At 42.0% G+C, this 15,699-nt stretch overlaps 2 protein-coding genes across 2 annotated transcripts in view; both read left to right on the top strand.

Moving 5' to 3' along the window:
• LOC121399783 (T-cell surface antigen CD2-like) overlaps window positions 1-15,699 on the top strand; it is a 122,068-nt gene that overhangs the window by 77,796 nt on the left and 28,573 nt on the right. The gene's annotated exons all lie outside the window — the stretch shown is intronic.
• Window positions 1,605-15,017, top strand: LOC121399784 (T-cell surface antigen CD2-like). Its single transcript, XM_041581369.1, has 5 exons — window positions 1,605-1,819; window positions 9,261-9,566; window positions 11,045-11,290; window positions 13,022-13,147; window positions 13,275-15,017. Exons 1-5 carry the CDS (start codon window positions 1,756-1,758, stop codon window positions 13,649-13,651), a joined length of 1,119 nt encoding a protein of 372 aa, XP_041437303.1. The 5' UTR covers window positions 1,605-1,755; the 3' UTR covers window positions 13,652-15,017.

The following is a 15,699-nucleotide window of genomic DNA, read 5'->3' as shown; positions in this document are numbered from 1 at the left end:
ATAATGAGGAGGTGTCTCTCCCAGGTGACAAGATTTCCCTGTAGGTTCAGAGGGAAGTGGATCGTGGGAAGTCTGTCCCAGTGTGTGATACTCAGTGTTACTATATTGTGTGAGTTTTCTGTCCTTTCATACAGTTTGGAATTTGTTCAAGAACTTGACTTTAAAAAGGTCCATCTAATCCTGTTCCCCTTCCCCCATTCACTAATGCAGGGGCCCAACTGAGGGTCAGTGTAACTGGTTCTGTGTGTTTCATAAGTGAGAACTGGAGCCCGGCCTAAAATAGGGGTACACACCCAAACACCCACATACATATATAAACTCACATATTCACACCCACACACTTATACTCACATACACACACACACTCCCATTTTACACAGCCTCCTCCCTCTACCTCTTCCTTTTCTAGGACCCTACAGCCTAAAACTGCAGTTGTACACAAACACTACAAGGAGAAGGACAGAGATGGGGGTTTATATGAGCAGATCATTACCCATAAGTCCCACTATGAGCAACTGCCACTTTATAATGATTTCCCTTCTCCCAGTGCCGCTTCCAGCTTCTGACCCACTTTGCTCAATAACCCAGACCCCCTTGGACAGGTACCTGGTACTCAGGTGTAACCCTGCAGCCCCCCTACTGAATAATATGTGTGGATTAAGGACAGAAATGTGTGGGAGCAGCTAGAGAATGTCTCCCCATTTCTCCACTTGCTCTTAATTCTCTCTCTTTGGGGTGTCGATCTCCTCGTTTGTCAGAGTGCGTTTGGGTTCTGATGTTGTTGTACTTTATACCCCAAGTGTCCCCCAACTACAGGGATCAGACTGGTCATGTTTTTGCCCTGAGGGTATTAGGGGGGCACAGTCATAAGGAGGGGCAGTGTGACTTGAGCTCAATGCTGTTACCCCTGGGAAAACAAAGAAGTTTGGGGTACAGGCTCTGTCTGTCAACGATTTTTCCGCTCTTCTCATCTCATTCACCACTTGTTGCATTTGAAATATAATTTCCATTGATGTTTGTGGAACATTTCTATTATTTCCTCTCTGTTCATTTGCGGTTGTTTCCAGTAATGACTTTATTTGCCACTTGCAGAGTTTGGCCTTTACTATTCCCCTATATAAAGACTGTATATATATATATATATATGTGTGTGTGTTTATTACTCTGACACATGTTGATAAATAAGTGTAGGGTTTAAATGATCTTCTGCGGCTCCTGTACATCAGATTGGGGTAACTTTGAACACAAATTCTTACGACTTGACTTTAAAAAGGTCCATCTGACCTAAAACATCACTATCCCAAAAATGTTCCTACTTGACTTAAATAATCATTTTAAACTAAAAATGTCCCGTCTTTTGCCTCCCGTTGCCCCTCAGACCAGTTATTCTTCTTCGATTCCTTGATATTTCCCTGTTTCTTTAACAAACACTGTAGAATTTGGGCAGAAGACAAGTATCTGTACAAACTATACGGTGATTCTCATCCCCCCAGGACTGTGAGGGACCCTTATTTATACTGCGCTGCTGCCTATGTGACGTCTCAGAGACACTCAGAGCAAACACAGAGGAATAACAATGAGCTGAGAGTTTCCCCCTCCTCTTTCCTTCCCTCCAGCGCTGCACAATTTCCTACTCGGTGACTCTGATGTGCCAGTTACACCTTCTAGCCCTGGTCATTGTGCCACAAGCCTCCGGCTCCTTCTCCCATTGCCTCCACTTGTGCCACATCCCAGTATATTGCCCCTCACAGTCAGATGGACGGACAAGACACTCACCTCTTCTCTCTCTACATGGGATTGTGGCTTCTGTTACACTCAGGTAAGTTGTTGCTTTCAGCTCAGTGAGGCATCAGCTTGTCAGACATGAGTAGCCCTCTCCTCCCCCCCATTCTCTGCTCCTGTGAGGGACGTTAGGGTCTATACTGTGGGGCAATGAGGTTTTGTTTGAAAGAAAAAGAAGGAAACATTTTGTGTTGGTTTAAAGTTAATACATCGTTATTATTATTATTGTTATTATTATAAACTATCAAGGGTGAGATTTTCTAGCAGGATAGAGTATGGAGGGTATAAAAGTTAGTACGAGAGGGTATATATTTATTATGAGAAGGTATATAGTTAGTATGGGAGGGTATATAGTTAGTATAGAGGGTATATAGTTAGTATGAGAGGGTACATAGTTAGTATGGAGGGTATGTAGTTAGTATAGAGGGTACATAGTTAGTATGAAGGGTACATAGTTAGTATAGAGGGTATATATTGAGTATGAGAGGGTATATAGTTAGTATGGAGGGTATATAGTTAGTATAGAGGGTATATATTGAGTATGAGAGGGTATATAGTTAGTATGGAGGGTATATAGTTAGTATAGAGGGTATATAGTTAGTATAGAGGGTATATAGTTAGTATAGAGGGTATATAGTTAGTATGGAGGGTATATAGTTAGTATGGAGGGTATATAGTTAGTATAGAGGGTATATAGTTAGTATGAGAGGGTATATAGTTAGTATAGAGGGTATATAGTTAGTATGGAGGGTATATAGTTAGTATGGAGGGTATATAGTTAGTATAGAGGGTATATATTGAGTATGAGAGGGTATATAGTTAGTATGGAGGGTATATAGTTAGTATAGAGGGTATATATTTAGTATAAGAGGGTATCGTTACTTTCTGTAGTTCATTTGGACTGAAAAAAGAAAGAGCTCAAGTTCAACCATATAGTTTCTCCAGCACCATTGACCCACATCAGGCAAGTAACACTCCACCTCTTTCTGTAAATATGTTTCTACCCACTGATACACATTCACATAAATGCACTAAACTATAGAGTTTAGTATCACAATAGCCTTTGTATTATGTCTGTCCAAGAAATCATCCAAGTCACTCTTAAGCCATTAGCACACGGGCAGATTTGGGGAGATTTAGTCGCGGCACTTCGATTTCCAAAATCGCCCGAACTTGCCTCACGAGGAAACTTTGGGCGACTTCAGAAATCGAAGCGCCGCGAGTGCATTGCCGCAGGTGATTTTTCATTTTTGCAGGCGGAAGGCAGGGAGAAGGTAGTTCGGGAGATTGTGGCTCCGAAGAAGAAGCGATTAGTCACCAGGCGACTAAATCTGCCCGTGTGCTAAAGCCCAAATAGTCATTAACTGAATGAGCATCACAACATCACCTGGCAGTGCATTCCCCAACCTCACTGTCCTCACTGTGATGAACCCCCTACTCTGATGAAAGTTCAGTTCCTCTTGTCTTGATGGGGGGCTCTGGTTCTTTGTTCTTTTCTAAGGAAAAAAAGATAGAAATCTAATATCTTTCATTTAGCAATCTTGTTTGCCAGTTTGCTGCCCAGTTTCCCAGTTTAGACAAATCACTGTGCAAAGTGGCAGCATCCTGCATGGAACCTATAGTTCTGCACAATTTAATATCATCTGCAAAAATAGAAACAGTACTTTCAATGGCACCTCCAGGTCATTAATAAACAAGTTGAAAAGCAAGGGACCTAGTACAGAGCCCTGCGGTACTCCACTAACAACACTGGTCCAATTAGAAAATGTTCCATTTACCACCACTCTTTGTAGTCTATCTTTTAGCCAGTTCTCTATCCAGGTACAAATACTATGTTCCAGGCCAACATTCCTTCATTTAACCAGTAACCTTCTGTGTGACACTGTATCAAATGCTTTAGCAAAGTCTAATTAGATCCCATCCACTGCCATCCCAGAGTCAACGTTTCTGCTCACCTTCTCATAAAAGGCAATGAAATTAGTTTGGCAAGATGTGATTGGAGAACAGTTATAGTATTGTGCTTTGCAATGTATCCCAGTATATATATATATAGTCGCCATGCTGAGTGAAAATAATGATACCACATTAGTTGCTACAATTCCAGACATGAAAGAATAACAGAAGATGAAGAAACATGGTCTAGTAACCACAGACCACCCAGGGCAAATACCTTTACATCTTATCTCTTTGTTTAGTTTCACTTGTTCTTGTTTGTTGTGAACTTCCTCCCGGTCACCAACTCACCTCTACATCTTACACTATTAGGTCTATTAATGAGCCGCCCCTAATAACTCGTTACTCAATGAGATAAAGAGAAACAACATCTTGGGAAAGGGAACTGGGAATATCCTCAGCAGAGAAGGAAAGGTGTAGCTTTGGGATAATTTAAAAATGAGCTCAATAAACACAAATCTTTTTGGAGCAAGTCATGAAGTTCCTTAACTCCTAATAGCAAAACTGTATGGGGATTAGAAATAGATTAACACAGACGTCCTACACCAGGAACTGCGGCACATGAGGGTCCTGTCCAGGATCTGTTCTGTTTTGGATAAGAGTCTATAGATCACAGAAAGATCCATATGTTTCAGGGATAAGAACAGCCAGTATTTGATTAATCTTATCCTTTGGAAGTCAGATTTTTTAATATTTAATTCTGAGATCTGATATGGGGCTAGACATGTTCTTAGTTTCTCAGGTGTCCTCAGTCATGTGACATGTATCCTAATAAACGTCAGTCTCTCTTTACTGCTGCACTGCAAATTGTAGTGATACCCCCCACTTTCCCTTCCAGCAGCCCATCAGCAGAACAATGGGAAGGTAACCAGATAACAGCTCCCTGATACCTGCATTGCTTAAAATGCTCCCATATCCCACCTAGTGGTAGATCTAAGAACAGCACTCAGTTAGTAAAATCCAGGTCCCACTGAGACACATTCAGTTACATTGAGTAGGAGAAACAACAGCCTGCCAGAAAGCAGTTCCATCCTAAAGTGCTGGCTCTTATAAAAAAATGTATTTATTGGTTTGAGAATAACATTTTAAACAGCAGAATGTATTTTGCAAAATGTACACAGTGTAATTTAGGAAAAATATGACATCATATAAATCATTCAAAAATCAAAAAGATATCCAATAACTGTATCTTAAAAAGTTAAGTTTATTCACAGATCATGTTAAAAATATAGACACACAGACCACATCGTATTCTGCCTTACGCGTTTCATACCCTCTGGTACATAATCATAGGCATCAGTAGGGTATGTAACGAGTAAGGCGGAATACCATGTGGTCTGTGTGCCTATATTTTTAACATGATTTGTGAATAAAAAAAAATTAACTTTTTAAGATAAATAGAGTTATGGGATATGTTTTTGGTCTTTGATAGACGTGCCCTTGAAACTTGGGGCTTTATCCCAGGAACGATGGCCCCTTTTTGAGAGGCCTAGTAGACTATAGCATCCAATCAATATTTTTTCTATGGATCATAAAAATCCTGATAGAATCCCTTTAAGAATTCTATTAGTTGGATTTGCCTAAATGAAAAACTGACCAGTAGATAAATATATCTCCTTTTTGAAAATCGGACAACTCTGGACAAATGATAAGCTTGGAGGGACCTTATCCAGTGTTGTACTGGGATATCTGGGGACCACTATAGAACCCATGTAGAGGGACTCCAACAAACCCACCAATGAGCTCGCTCCCCTCCAAGAGCCACTGACTTCTCCCTATGCCCTTGGGACCCTTATCCTTTTACTTCCACTTTTTATCCTCTTTCTCCTTTCTTTGCTTCCCCTTTACTTTTCTGTTCCTTGTTTCTTGTGTTGCCTCATTTTCCTTATTCTTACTCTCCTCTCCTAAATGCCAGAGTAAAATCAAATATTAAGGCTCAGACACACACAAAGTGCAAGAAAGTAGCTGCCGTCTGTCTGCTGAGAGCTCTGTTGTGTTTTACACTGTGATTGGCTCGTTCTTATTACAACAAGCTCAGCCAATCACCTGGAGGGTACAGAGCAGAAAAAAGAACAAGTAGAGAAGAGTGTTCCTAGAGTTTACACTTAATTGCTAACAATGAAGTGTAAGGTAAGTGTCCACCAGCACAAGGTGCCCAATGTGATATTTCCCAGTCCCCCGGCAGGTTAATCTGACTCTTCTCATTTAATTCCCATTGAAATAGAAATCTATATAGAGAGGAGTTGCCATTATTTATTTGCTATACACTATATGCCACTGCCACCCCCTAAATGCCATGCTCAGTGCCACATCTCATGCCTAATATCTGATCTTGCCCATTCCCATGCCCTGTGCCTCTGCTGCTTTTAGATTGTAAGCCCTAAGGATCAGTCACTGTATGAATTTGTGATCTGTTTCCACCCCTATATATAGTACATCACAAGGAATATGTTATTTATAGGCTGTTTATTCTGTGAAAATCGTCCTTAGACAACAGCTTCCTTTACAACGGTTTTCTGTTTATTTATGAAACGTTTTCCTGACCATGGTACATAAAGGGTTACTCAAAACGAGTGTGAATAATGCAGAATGGCATTATGGGTAGGCATCAGCATCAGCACCAGTTTTGATTCCCCCAGTGGATCAGCTTCCCACACAGCAAATGTTTCATAAAGGGGAACTATTGTGAAAATGAAAATTAATTATTAGCTTCATCATACTGAAATAAGAAACTTTCTAAATACAATAATTTCTGATTAATCAGGTTTATCTTCACTATTCCTCTCTCAGCATCTGTTTCTCTTCATTCTCTCTTCATGCAGCAGTTTTGTTACTAACAAAATAACTGCCTTTTGCACAAATCCTGCATGTAGAGAGACATGATGTCTGGTGTTTTTAATTGTTAGATTTTGTTTGTACTGGAATCAGTTATTTGAGTGAGCTCTAATACATCTGCTAGGAAAGGAGCCCCTCCATAAGATATATTGGATCTAACTATCAATTAATATCAGACATGTAGAGAGACATGATGTCTGGTGAGTTTAATAGAGTGACCTCTAATACATCTGCTAGGAAAGGAGCCCCCTATAAGATATATTGGATGTAACTGTCAATGAATATCTGACACCCAACTGCTGCATGAAGAGAGAATGAAGAGAAACAGATGCTGAGAGAGGAATAGTGAACATAAACTTGATTATTTCAGAAACAATACAGAATATTAAATTGATTGTATTTAGAAAGTTTCTTATTTCAGTATGATGAAGCTTATATTCCATTTTCATTTTGGCGATAGTTCCCCTTTAAAGGAAAACTATATCCCCAACCAATGTAGGACTCTATGAAATATATTGCATAAAACAGCCCCTATGTAAAGCCCTGCTTCATCTAAATACATTATAATAAAAACGTACTTTTAAGTAGTATGTGCCATTTTAAGTACTAAGGGCCGTCCCCTGGGGCCATTCAATTCACATTTCACATAAATAAACACATGAGCCAATGAATGGACAGAGATGTGTCTTTTACTCCCACATGTCCCCCTATTACAGTTAAAGCTGCAGTATCTGTTGGTTAAAGGGATTCTGTCATTTATTTTATGTCTAAATGACACTGTTTACACTGCAAATAATTGACTGTACAATATAAAATGTCATTCCTGAAGCAGCAAGTGTATTTAGTTGTAATATTGGTGTGTAGGTGCATCTCAGCTCATTTTGCCTGGTCATGTGATTTCAGAAAGAGCCAGCACTTTAGGATGGAACTGCTTTCTGGCAGGTTGTTGTTTCTCCTACTCAATGTAACTGAATGTGTCTCAGTGGGACCTGGATTTTACTATTGAGTGCTGTTCTTAGATCTACCAGGCAGCTGTTATCTTGTGTTTGGGACCGGCTATCTGGTTACCTTCCCATTGTTCTGTTGTTAGGCTGCTGGGGGGGAGGGGGTGATATCACTCCAACTTGCAGTAAAGAGAGACTGAAGTTTATCAGAGTACAAGTCACATGATTAAGGGAACCTGGGAAACTGACAACATGGCAAGCCCCACATAAAATTTCAAAATTAAATTTAAAGAAAAAAGTGTTTGCTCTTTTGAAAAATGGATTTCAATGCAGAATCCTGCTGAAGGAGTGCTATTAAATGGGACATATACCATCATTTTTATTCTGTGCAAATAAATGGTATATAAACTGAAATAGAAGGCATTGCTCTTTTTTTTCATATCTTCTAGGGTAAAAACACCAAAAACACTGAGGGTTCATACAGGGACAGTGGATAGGCAAAGAAACAATTGTAACAATTTAAGATAAGCAGGTCTCTTGGGGAAACTGGACTTGCAGCTTAAAAGGCAATTCACCTTCATTAGCAAAACTGTAATAACACATAAAAACCACAGAAATGTCTTCAAACTTTCATAACCTGCCAAATTGTGTAAAACCTGCCAAACTTTGTAAAATGAACACGGTACTTAGGTGATGTGACCACAAAAATGGGTAAAAAAAATGTTGCCGCTCTCCACACAGCAAATCTTTTTGTCCCTTTATTGTCTATTTCCAAAATGTTGGGAGGTGAATATTTGGTGCAAGTCAGAGACATCCATGGACACAACTGGATTCCACCATCCAATGAGGAGGCTAAGTCATTATAGACATGTATGTGTGTGAGGAGGGAGAGACTATTATCATAAGGATTGGGGATATGCTGATAATTTGTTTGTTGGATGTATATGTGCCCAAATATTGGTGCCTCACTTGCAAGTCAGGGAGGTGCAGTTTGTATTGAAGGAAGGAGAGGGTCCCTAAAGGAAATGTGGAGAGTCTCCAGTAGAAACACTTGGTGGCAGGCACCCAAAAATTCCAACACTGATTAAGGTTCAATTAAAAGTTAAAGTTTATTAAGGTTGACATAAAAGCCTAATGCACAAACAATGAGAATTGAATTGCTGAACTATGGGTGCAAAATGTGTGCCCGTAAAGTGCAAGTAGTGACTGTGTTTGTAAAAGACCGGTTATGTGGATGGGTGGGAGGTAGGTGGGCAACATGGCAAATTAGCCTTTACCACACTGGGCCCTCCCTATGTATTTATGTATGAGGCTGATCTTCCCTTATATTTCCCAGATTCCCTCTGTATCCCACCCCCTACCATTCCTATTGGCTAAATGTACATTATGTTCCCTTCTTCCCTCCCTGACTGCCCACAGCCCTCCTTGTTTCCCCCACTGATCATCTCCTGAGTGTAGGCAGCAGGGGGATTAACTAGTGACCATGGGGCTGTGACAATATGTAATAACTAAGGGCTTAGACGGTGTCTGTGTATCATCAGTTTGCTCATAGTCTGCACAGAGAGACCCCATAAAAGCAGACCAGTAGAAACCAGTAATATAAAAACTGACCTGTTATAGTGAAATATAGACCCTTTGTAAACTTTTACATCAGGACCAAGAGTGAGGAATTGATGGAACATTTTGCCACTAAATATTAATGAAAAGGAATTTACTGCCCCTTCTCTCTCCTTCTCTCCCTCACAGGTTGGGCGGCTAAGACTGACCCCGTGTATGTGGCCCTGAATGACCCAGTTCTGCTCAATATCCCAGACTATCCCAATGCTGAGAAACTCCAGGTGACCTGGAGAGATGGGAATGGAGTCCTAATGGGTAAATTCAAGACCTCCTCAGCATATGATCAGACAAAGGGATGTGAGTGTGAGCTCTTCAGGAACGGCTCCCTGTATCTCAATCGGTTGGGAACGGTGGGAAACAAGACCTACAAGGTGGAAGTGTTTGAGCAGAGTGGAAAGGCCAAAACGACTGCCTTCCTCCTAGTGACTGTGATTGGTGAGTGTAACCAACTATGTGTGTCTTATACATAGAGGCAGAATGAGACCAGGTGTGGTAGAACTAACACTCCCAGTATCTCAATGGCTGTCATGACCCTCCTCAGTCCTCCATAAATAAATATTAGGGATGCACCGAATCCACTATTTTGGATTTGTCCGAACCCCCGAATCCTTCTCGAAAGATTCGGCCGAATACCGAACCGAATCCTAATTTGCATATGCAAATTATGGGTAGAAAGGGGAAAACATTGTTTACTTCCTTGTTTTGTAACAATAAGTCACGTGATTTCCCTCCCTGTCCCTAATTTGCATATACAAATTAGGATTCAGTTCGGCCAAGCAGAAGGATTCGGCCGAATCCTGCTGAAAAAGGCCGAATCCCGAATCGAATGCTGGATTCGGTGCATCCCTGATATATATAAAGCTACAGTGCCCCATAAACCATAAAAAGTAGCAAAGTTACTTCCAGAGAAATGTGTAATGCAATAGCATGGAAAATGGAAAATTGAAGGTAACTTTTATTTCTATAGGAAAATCCTAAAAACCCCAACCCCAAACATAGCTGTGGCTTCATGCTCCATCTTTCCATGTTTACAAGCAAAATAAATCCCAGTCGTTGGTAATAAAGCTGAGAGCCAATTACCATCCACTGCAACAGTTCAGGTCTATGGGGAAGCCAATCAGAGCCTGGTTGTACATATCACTGCCCTATGTCCCACGTTGCCCCAATCAGCCCCTATTAGTCCATTGATCATTAGGCCAATGGCACACGGGCTGTTTTGTCTCCGGCTGGAAATTGTTTACCGGGGAAATGAAACACATGAACATTCCTGGCACTGCCGCCTACAAGTCAAACTCCATCACCTTCTGCACCTAATGACTGACCCGCTAAGTAAAGTGAATTGTATTCAGGTCCGGACTGAGAATTAAAATAGGCCCTGACATTTCATTTACACAGAGGCCCAATCAGCCCCCACCAGCCCACTAAATAGTGACTTTCTATGGGACCTTATAGCAGCCCCTCTGGCATTTGCCAGAACCCCCAGATTGCCAGTCCGGACCTGATTGTATTTCCTGTGGGTGACAAAATCCCCCGGGTGCCATTGCACTAAATCAGTCAATCACAGGTCTGGACTGAGAATCAGGCATTTCAGGCACACAGAGCCCCAGGCCAATAAATGGTGACAATCTACAGTAACATACAGCAGCCCCTTTGGCATTTGCCAGAAGCCACAGTTTGGCAGTTTATTGATGGCTTGTGCAGTGGGGTAATTATCATACAGCAGACCCAGTGGTTGCAGGTTATGTACAAAGGGGTCTGGATTGTGGAGTCTGATATATGGTGCAAACTTGTTATGGGGTGGAGGGGTTTGTGGGCCTGTAGGAGTGCACCCCTGAAGATTTTTGGGGAGTAGATCAACATGTTGAAGGCAAGGAAGCCCAGAACTGTGTGTAACACCTGTGTGTATGTTGTAGAGCGAGTGAGAAGCCCGATACTGAACTACACCTGCGCAGGGAAGAAAATAAACCTACGCTGTGACCTACCAGAGGGCTCGACTCCCACCCGCATGGAGCTCTCATGGAATAACAAGCTGATTAAGGAATCTGATAAAAGCCAATCCCTACAAGCGACTGAAACAGTGAAGTCTGGGAAACTGATCTGCTCTGCCAGGAACCAAGTGAGCCAAACCAACCAATCGGAGGAGATTGATTGCCCCAAAGGTGAGAATTCTGCCTCCTACCAATCCCAGCAGCCTCTGCGCTTCTGACAGTTTCTCCTATAGCAAACGGTTTCAAAGTAAAGTCTGTGGGGGTTATTTATAAACACAGGGCAAAGTTGCACCTGGGCAGTAAACCTCAGCAACCAATCAGATGCTTGCTTTCAGTGTTCAACCTGCAGATGGCTGAAAAAGGTAATTACTGATTGGTTGCTATGGGTTACTGCCCAGGCGCATTTAGCCCAATGTTTATAGATAAGCCCCTGTGAATGTCAGTGACAGTGGCAAAACCCACAAAGCACTCAGGTGTTAAATCTCTGTACTGTAAGTGGTTGCATCTGTTACTCACACCTGTTTCTCTAGTGAGGCCCATCAGCCTATGGGAGCCCAATACAAGCAGGTAAGTACACATCCATGTCCAGGCCAGACGTTTTGCTACTTGTGCCTTAATTGTGCCCCAGTACTGGAATTATGGGGAAGTGATGCACTGTGGGTAAAACATGGTGGATGAGCTGATTTCTTTCACTTGATATTACATAAAGTTTGTTACAACCAGATGGGTGTCCATGTTCTTTTGGTGGGAGCAACGTCTTCTCACCTGTGGGACCTACTCAGTAGGGATGCACCAAATCCACTATTTTGGATTCGGCCGAACCCCCAAATCCTTCGCAAAAGATTTGGCCGAATACAGAACTGAATCCAAATCCTAATTTGCATATCCAAATTAGGGGTAGGAAGGGGAAAACATTTTTTGCTTCCTTGTTTTGTGACAAAAAGTCACGCGTTTTCTCTCCCTTTCCCTAATTTGCATATGCAAATTAGGATTTGGTTCAGCTGGGCAGCAGGATTCAGTCGTATCCGAAAAAAGGCCGAATCCTGGCCGAATCCCGAACCGAATCCTGGATTCAAATCCCTACTACTCAGGCAGATCTAGTGGCACTGATGATTGGGCCAGTCATTGTATCACAGAATCCATGAAATATTGATTTTTATATCTTTTTCCCAGTGAACCACAATTAGTTATTACATATAAGAAGTGATTGGTTTGGTCCCATAGAAAGAACCAATAAACACCAGGGGGCACAATCAGGGAAATGACAGTTTGGGTCCAATTCACTACCGATGGCAGAGCAACTCTACTTTATTATTTAAAGGATTTATTTCTTAGGATTTCATGAATGGTAGATATTACCAGAATATTCCCCTGGCCATTTGTGCTAAATTTGTTCATCAGTTCAGAAGGTAGAACATACTGATGAGATCCAGAAGAAGTCATCCCATAACTAGTTTGTCACATTTTAGAACCTTCTAAAAACTGCCCCCACACAAAACCAATGCAATGGCTGCGAATTTGTAGGTTCAGCCCAGGTTGGGTGGATAAGGCCATGGACCTTTTCTTCACCTTGTGACTTATGGGGCAGTGGGCAAAACATTGACATTTGGAGGCTGGTTCCAATATCCCACCAGTTAAATGGGGCAGGGATTAGTACCTTCAACCTGCCTGGCATGACATAAATAGGCTACTGGATGTGGTTACATATAGGTGCTCCCATTGATTTCTTGTTATAGTTTCCTAGTTCCTTTCCTGTAACAAGCCCCCTTTTCCCACCCCTACACTCCGTGGACTTTTCCACCTCCTGCCTGATCCCTAGGTATTTAGCAATAGATGCTGGATCTGGGCATGTGCTCAGTCTCTCTCTTGTTTGATCAACCTGTTACATTCTCTTTACTGTAGATACCCCAGGACTTGATTTGTATATAATGATTGCCATCGCAGGGGGTGTTGTTACCTTCTTGATCTTCGTTATTACTCTGATTTACTTTGTGAGAAGAAGATGTTGCCACCAAGAGTCAAGAAATGGTAAGAATGTTGGTGTGAATCATTACTCTGACCATAGTGGGGGCCAGAAAGATATCAGCCTGTAACATACTAAGATGGGGTCATTCCGAGGGAGTATCTTCTCATTCTCCTTTGTTCCTTTATGCAGGTGAGGAAGAGGCTTCTATCTGTTATGAGAGACAACCTCATATTCAGCAACGGCAGCTTCCAACTCCTCCTACACAGCATGATACCCAAATGCTGACCCGGCCTCCAGCAGACATCCCAGACCACAACCTGGGACCAAAGATCCCACCACATGGGCCCCAAGCCCAAAACTGTCCACCAACTCAGTCCAAGAGAGCTGCACATTCCAAGCAAAGAGGAGCCAAGTTTCCAGACCAAGCCTCCCAGAATCAGAAACTTCAAACACCATCTCAGCCTCAAAGGCCTCCAGTCCCTGCCAACCACCCATGTGGCCAACCACCCCACCCACAACCTCGGGAAAAATCCAAGCCTCCACGTAAGCACCAAAGGCGTCAATAGCCAAAATGAAAGGGTGCAAGCACTCCATACACATTATCGAAAAAGCATTGGGCAAGATCTTTGTTTGTTTCTAGCCAATATATTTTTGGAGCCATGACAGAGAGACGTCAGTATTGCTTTTGACCCATATCATATGTGACAATGAGTAGACACTATGGCCATGGGGTTCATGGGGCAGAAAGGAGGGTGTGTGGTTATGAACTTATGGAGAAGAGCCATCTTGGCTATTGGTTTATATTTGCTAACAAGATGTTATGGCCTTGCTGAACAGAAAGGACAACACAGAGATTTGGATTTATGGAACAAAGGGGAACTCACGTTGCTATGAAACCTGGAACAGGAAAAAAAAGAGCATGGCTATGGACTCATGGGGTTGTGATAAAGCCAAAAAAACTATCAAATCATTTCGTTAGGGTGCTGGTATCTTGGACATGGAATGGGAAGGATCCAAAATAACTATGGACTCATCAGACGGGAAGGTGGCTGTAGACTGCAATGAAATATAGGCAACATAGCCCACAAGCATGGGAAGACACCAATACAACATTGTTCTGACAGTCTAGAATGGGCAAATAGGAGCCACTGAGCTGGTGCTTAACACTTGGGAAGCCACACACAACTGGCAGCTTTGTATTTAGATTAACACCACTTGATATTCTCACTGTACTTCAGGGCCAAATGCTGATAAACCTGTGGAAGATGAACGTAAATGTGAAGGCAACAATTCCACACAGAATGGTCTAGTGAGCTGATATCATTTGGGCCATGGTGGGGTCGAATGAGAAGAAGAAGGACAAGAACTGGGATTGGAACATGGTTTTGAAGTTAATTGTACAGGTTAACAAGATGGAGGAAATGCTGGAGATGAAAGAGAAAGTCCTACAGAAACCAAAAGAGAAATATCCAAACAAAGAAGCCCAGGACAAGATACACTGGAGATACAGCCAGAAGCATCAGCGGTGCCTCAAGGAATTATGCTACAGACACAACTGCATATTGAGTTCTGCTACCACTTATTTTATGCATCTACCATTGGCCCTGGATCTGGAAATACTTAGGGGCATTTTGTGGGTTGGAATGTATCTTAATTCAGTATCTTAATACAGATCGATCTCTGACCCCAACAGGTTGGATGCTAATGGTGGCAATTTAACTATAACTGGAGAGCCATGGATTGCATGAAAAGATAGGGCACCTTATTGGATACTAAAGGTCACATTAGAATTAGAAATTAAATAAGAAACGGCCGCTTCCTTCCAATGGTTCAGCAAAATTGTCTCATCTGCGACTCCTTTTTGTACAGTTCTTTTGTCACCGCTTATGTCTCTTCCACTTGTTTATAAAATATTAAAAGGCAGAACTGAGAGCAAAAAGTCTGGAAACCTCCACCCTATTCATAAATGTAGAGATGGTTGTGTTTTGTATATATTGGGAAGTGGTTCACAAGCTTTTTTGAGGTGTAATGTTTGGTCAATGCCCCCCTTAACATATAACAAGGTTAAAAGAGACTGGGCTCCCAGTTCTTCCTAGGAAAGCCTGTAGATATTCTCCTCAAATCTTTCACCAACTGCCCTGTAGTCTGAGACCCCTCATCCATGACTCTTGGACCCCATAAAAGTGGAAGCCCCACGTTGTGGGAACTACAGACAATGGGACTTAATCAGAGAGAGCGAGAGGGCAGGATTGTGGTCCTGAGAGAAGAGTAAGTGGAGCTGTGACATGAAGTGTAGATGGAGCATCTGCTTAACTTGTATCTCAGGGCCCCCCTATTAGATGTAGGTCACATGACACAAGAATGGGTTTGAAATGAAGGACACACCTCTTTTTGCTGCTGTGCTTCTCTATAAAGAGGTTTTTTTCTGGAGATCCAACCAAAACACCTCATGCAGACCCCTGGGTTAAAGGATCACAACTGATAAACATGTGGGAGAATTTCCCATTGCTGTTTCAGTAGACGTGAAAGAAATAAAAGCGAAGAAGAACTTGAGACTGAGAGGAGATGTAGAAGGAACATGAAATGGGAATAATTCATGTGAATGTGTGTGGGG

Source organism: Xenopus laevis, chromosome 2L (assembly GCF_017654675.1).
Source record: "Xenopus laevis strain J_2021 chromosome 2L, Xenopus_laevis_v10.1, whole genome shotgun sequence".
NCBI lineage: Eukaryota > Metazoa > Chordata > Amphibia > Anura > Pipidae > Xenopus > Xenopus laevis.
The sequence above is the reverse complement of the archived record's forward strand: the minus strand, read 5'-3'. Positions and strand labels throughout refer to the sequence as shown.

Coding starts and splice junctions, on each gene's coding strand:
- LOC121399784 (XM_041581369.1), top strand. CDS start 1,756: ATGGACGGACAAGACACTCACCTCTTCTCTCTCTACATGGGATTGTGG. Junction 9,567..11,044: donor CCTCCTAGTGACTGTGATTG/GTGAGTGTAACC, acceptor TGTATGTTGTAG/AGCGAGTGAGAAGCCCGATA. Junction 13,148..13,274: donor CCACCAAGAGTCAAGAAATG/GTAAGAATGTTG, acceptor TCCTTTATGCAG/GTGAGGAAGAGGCTTCTATC.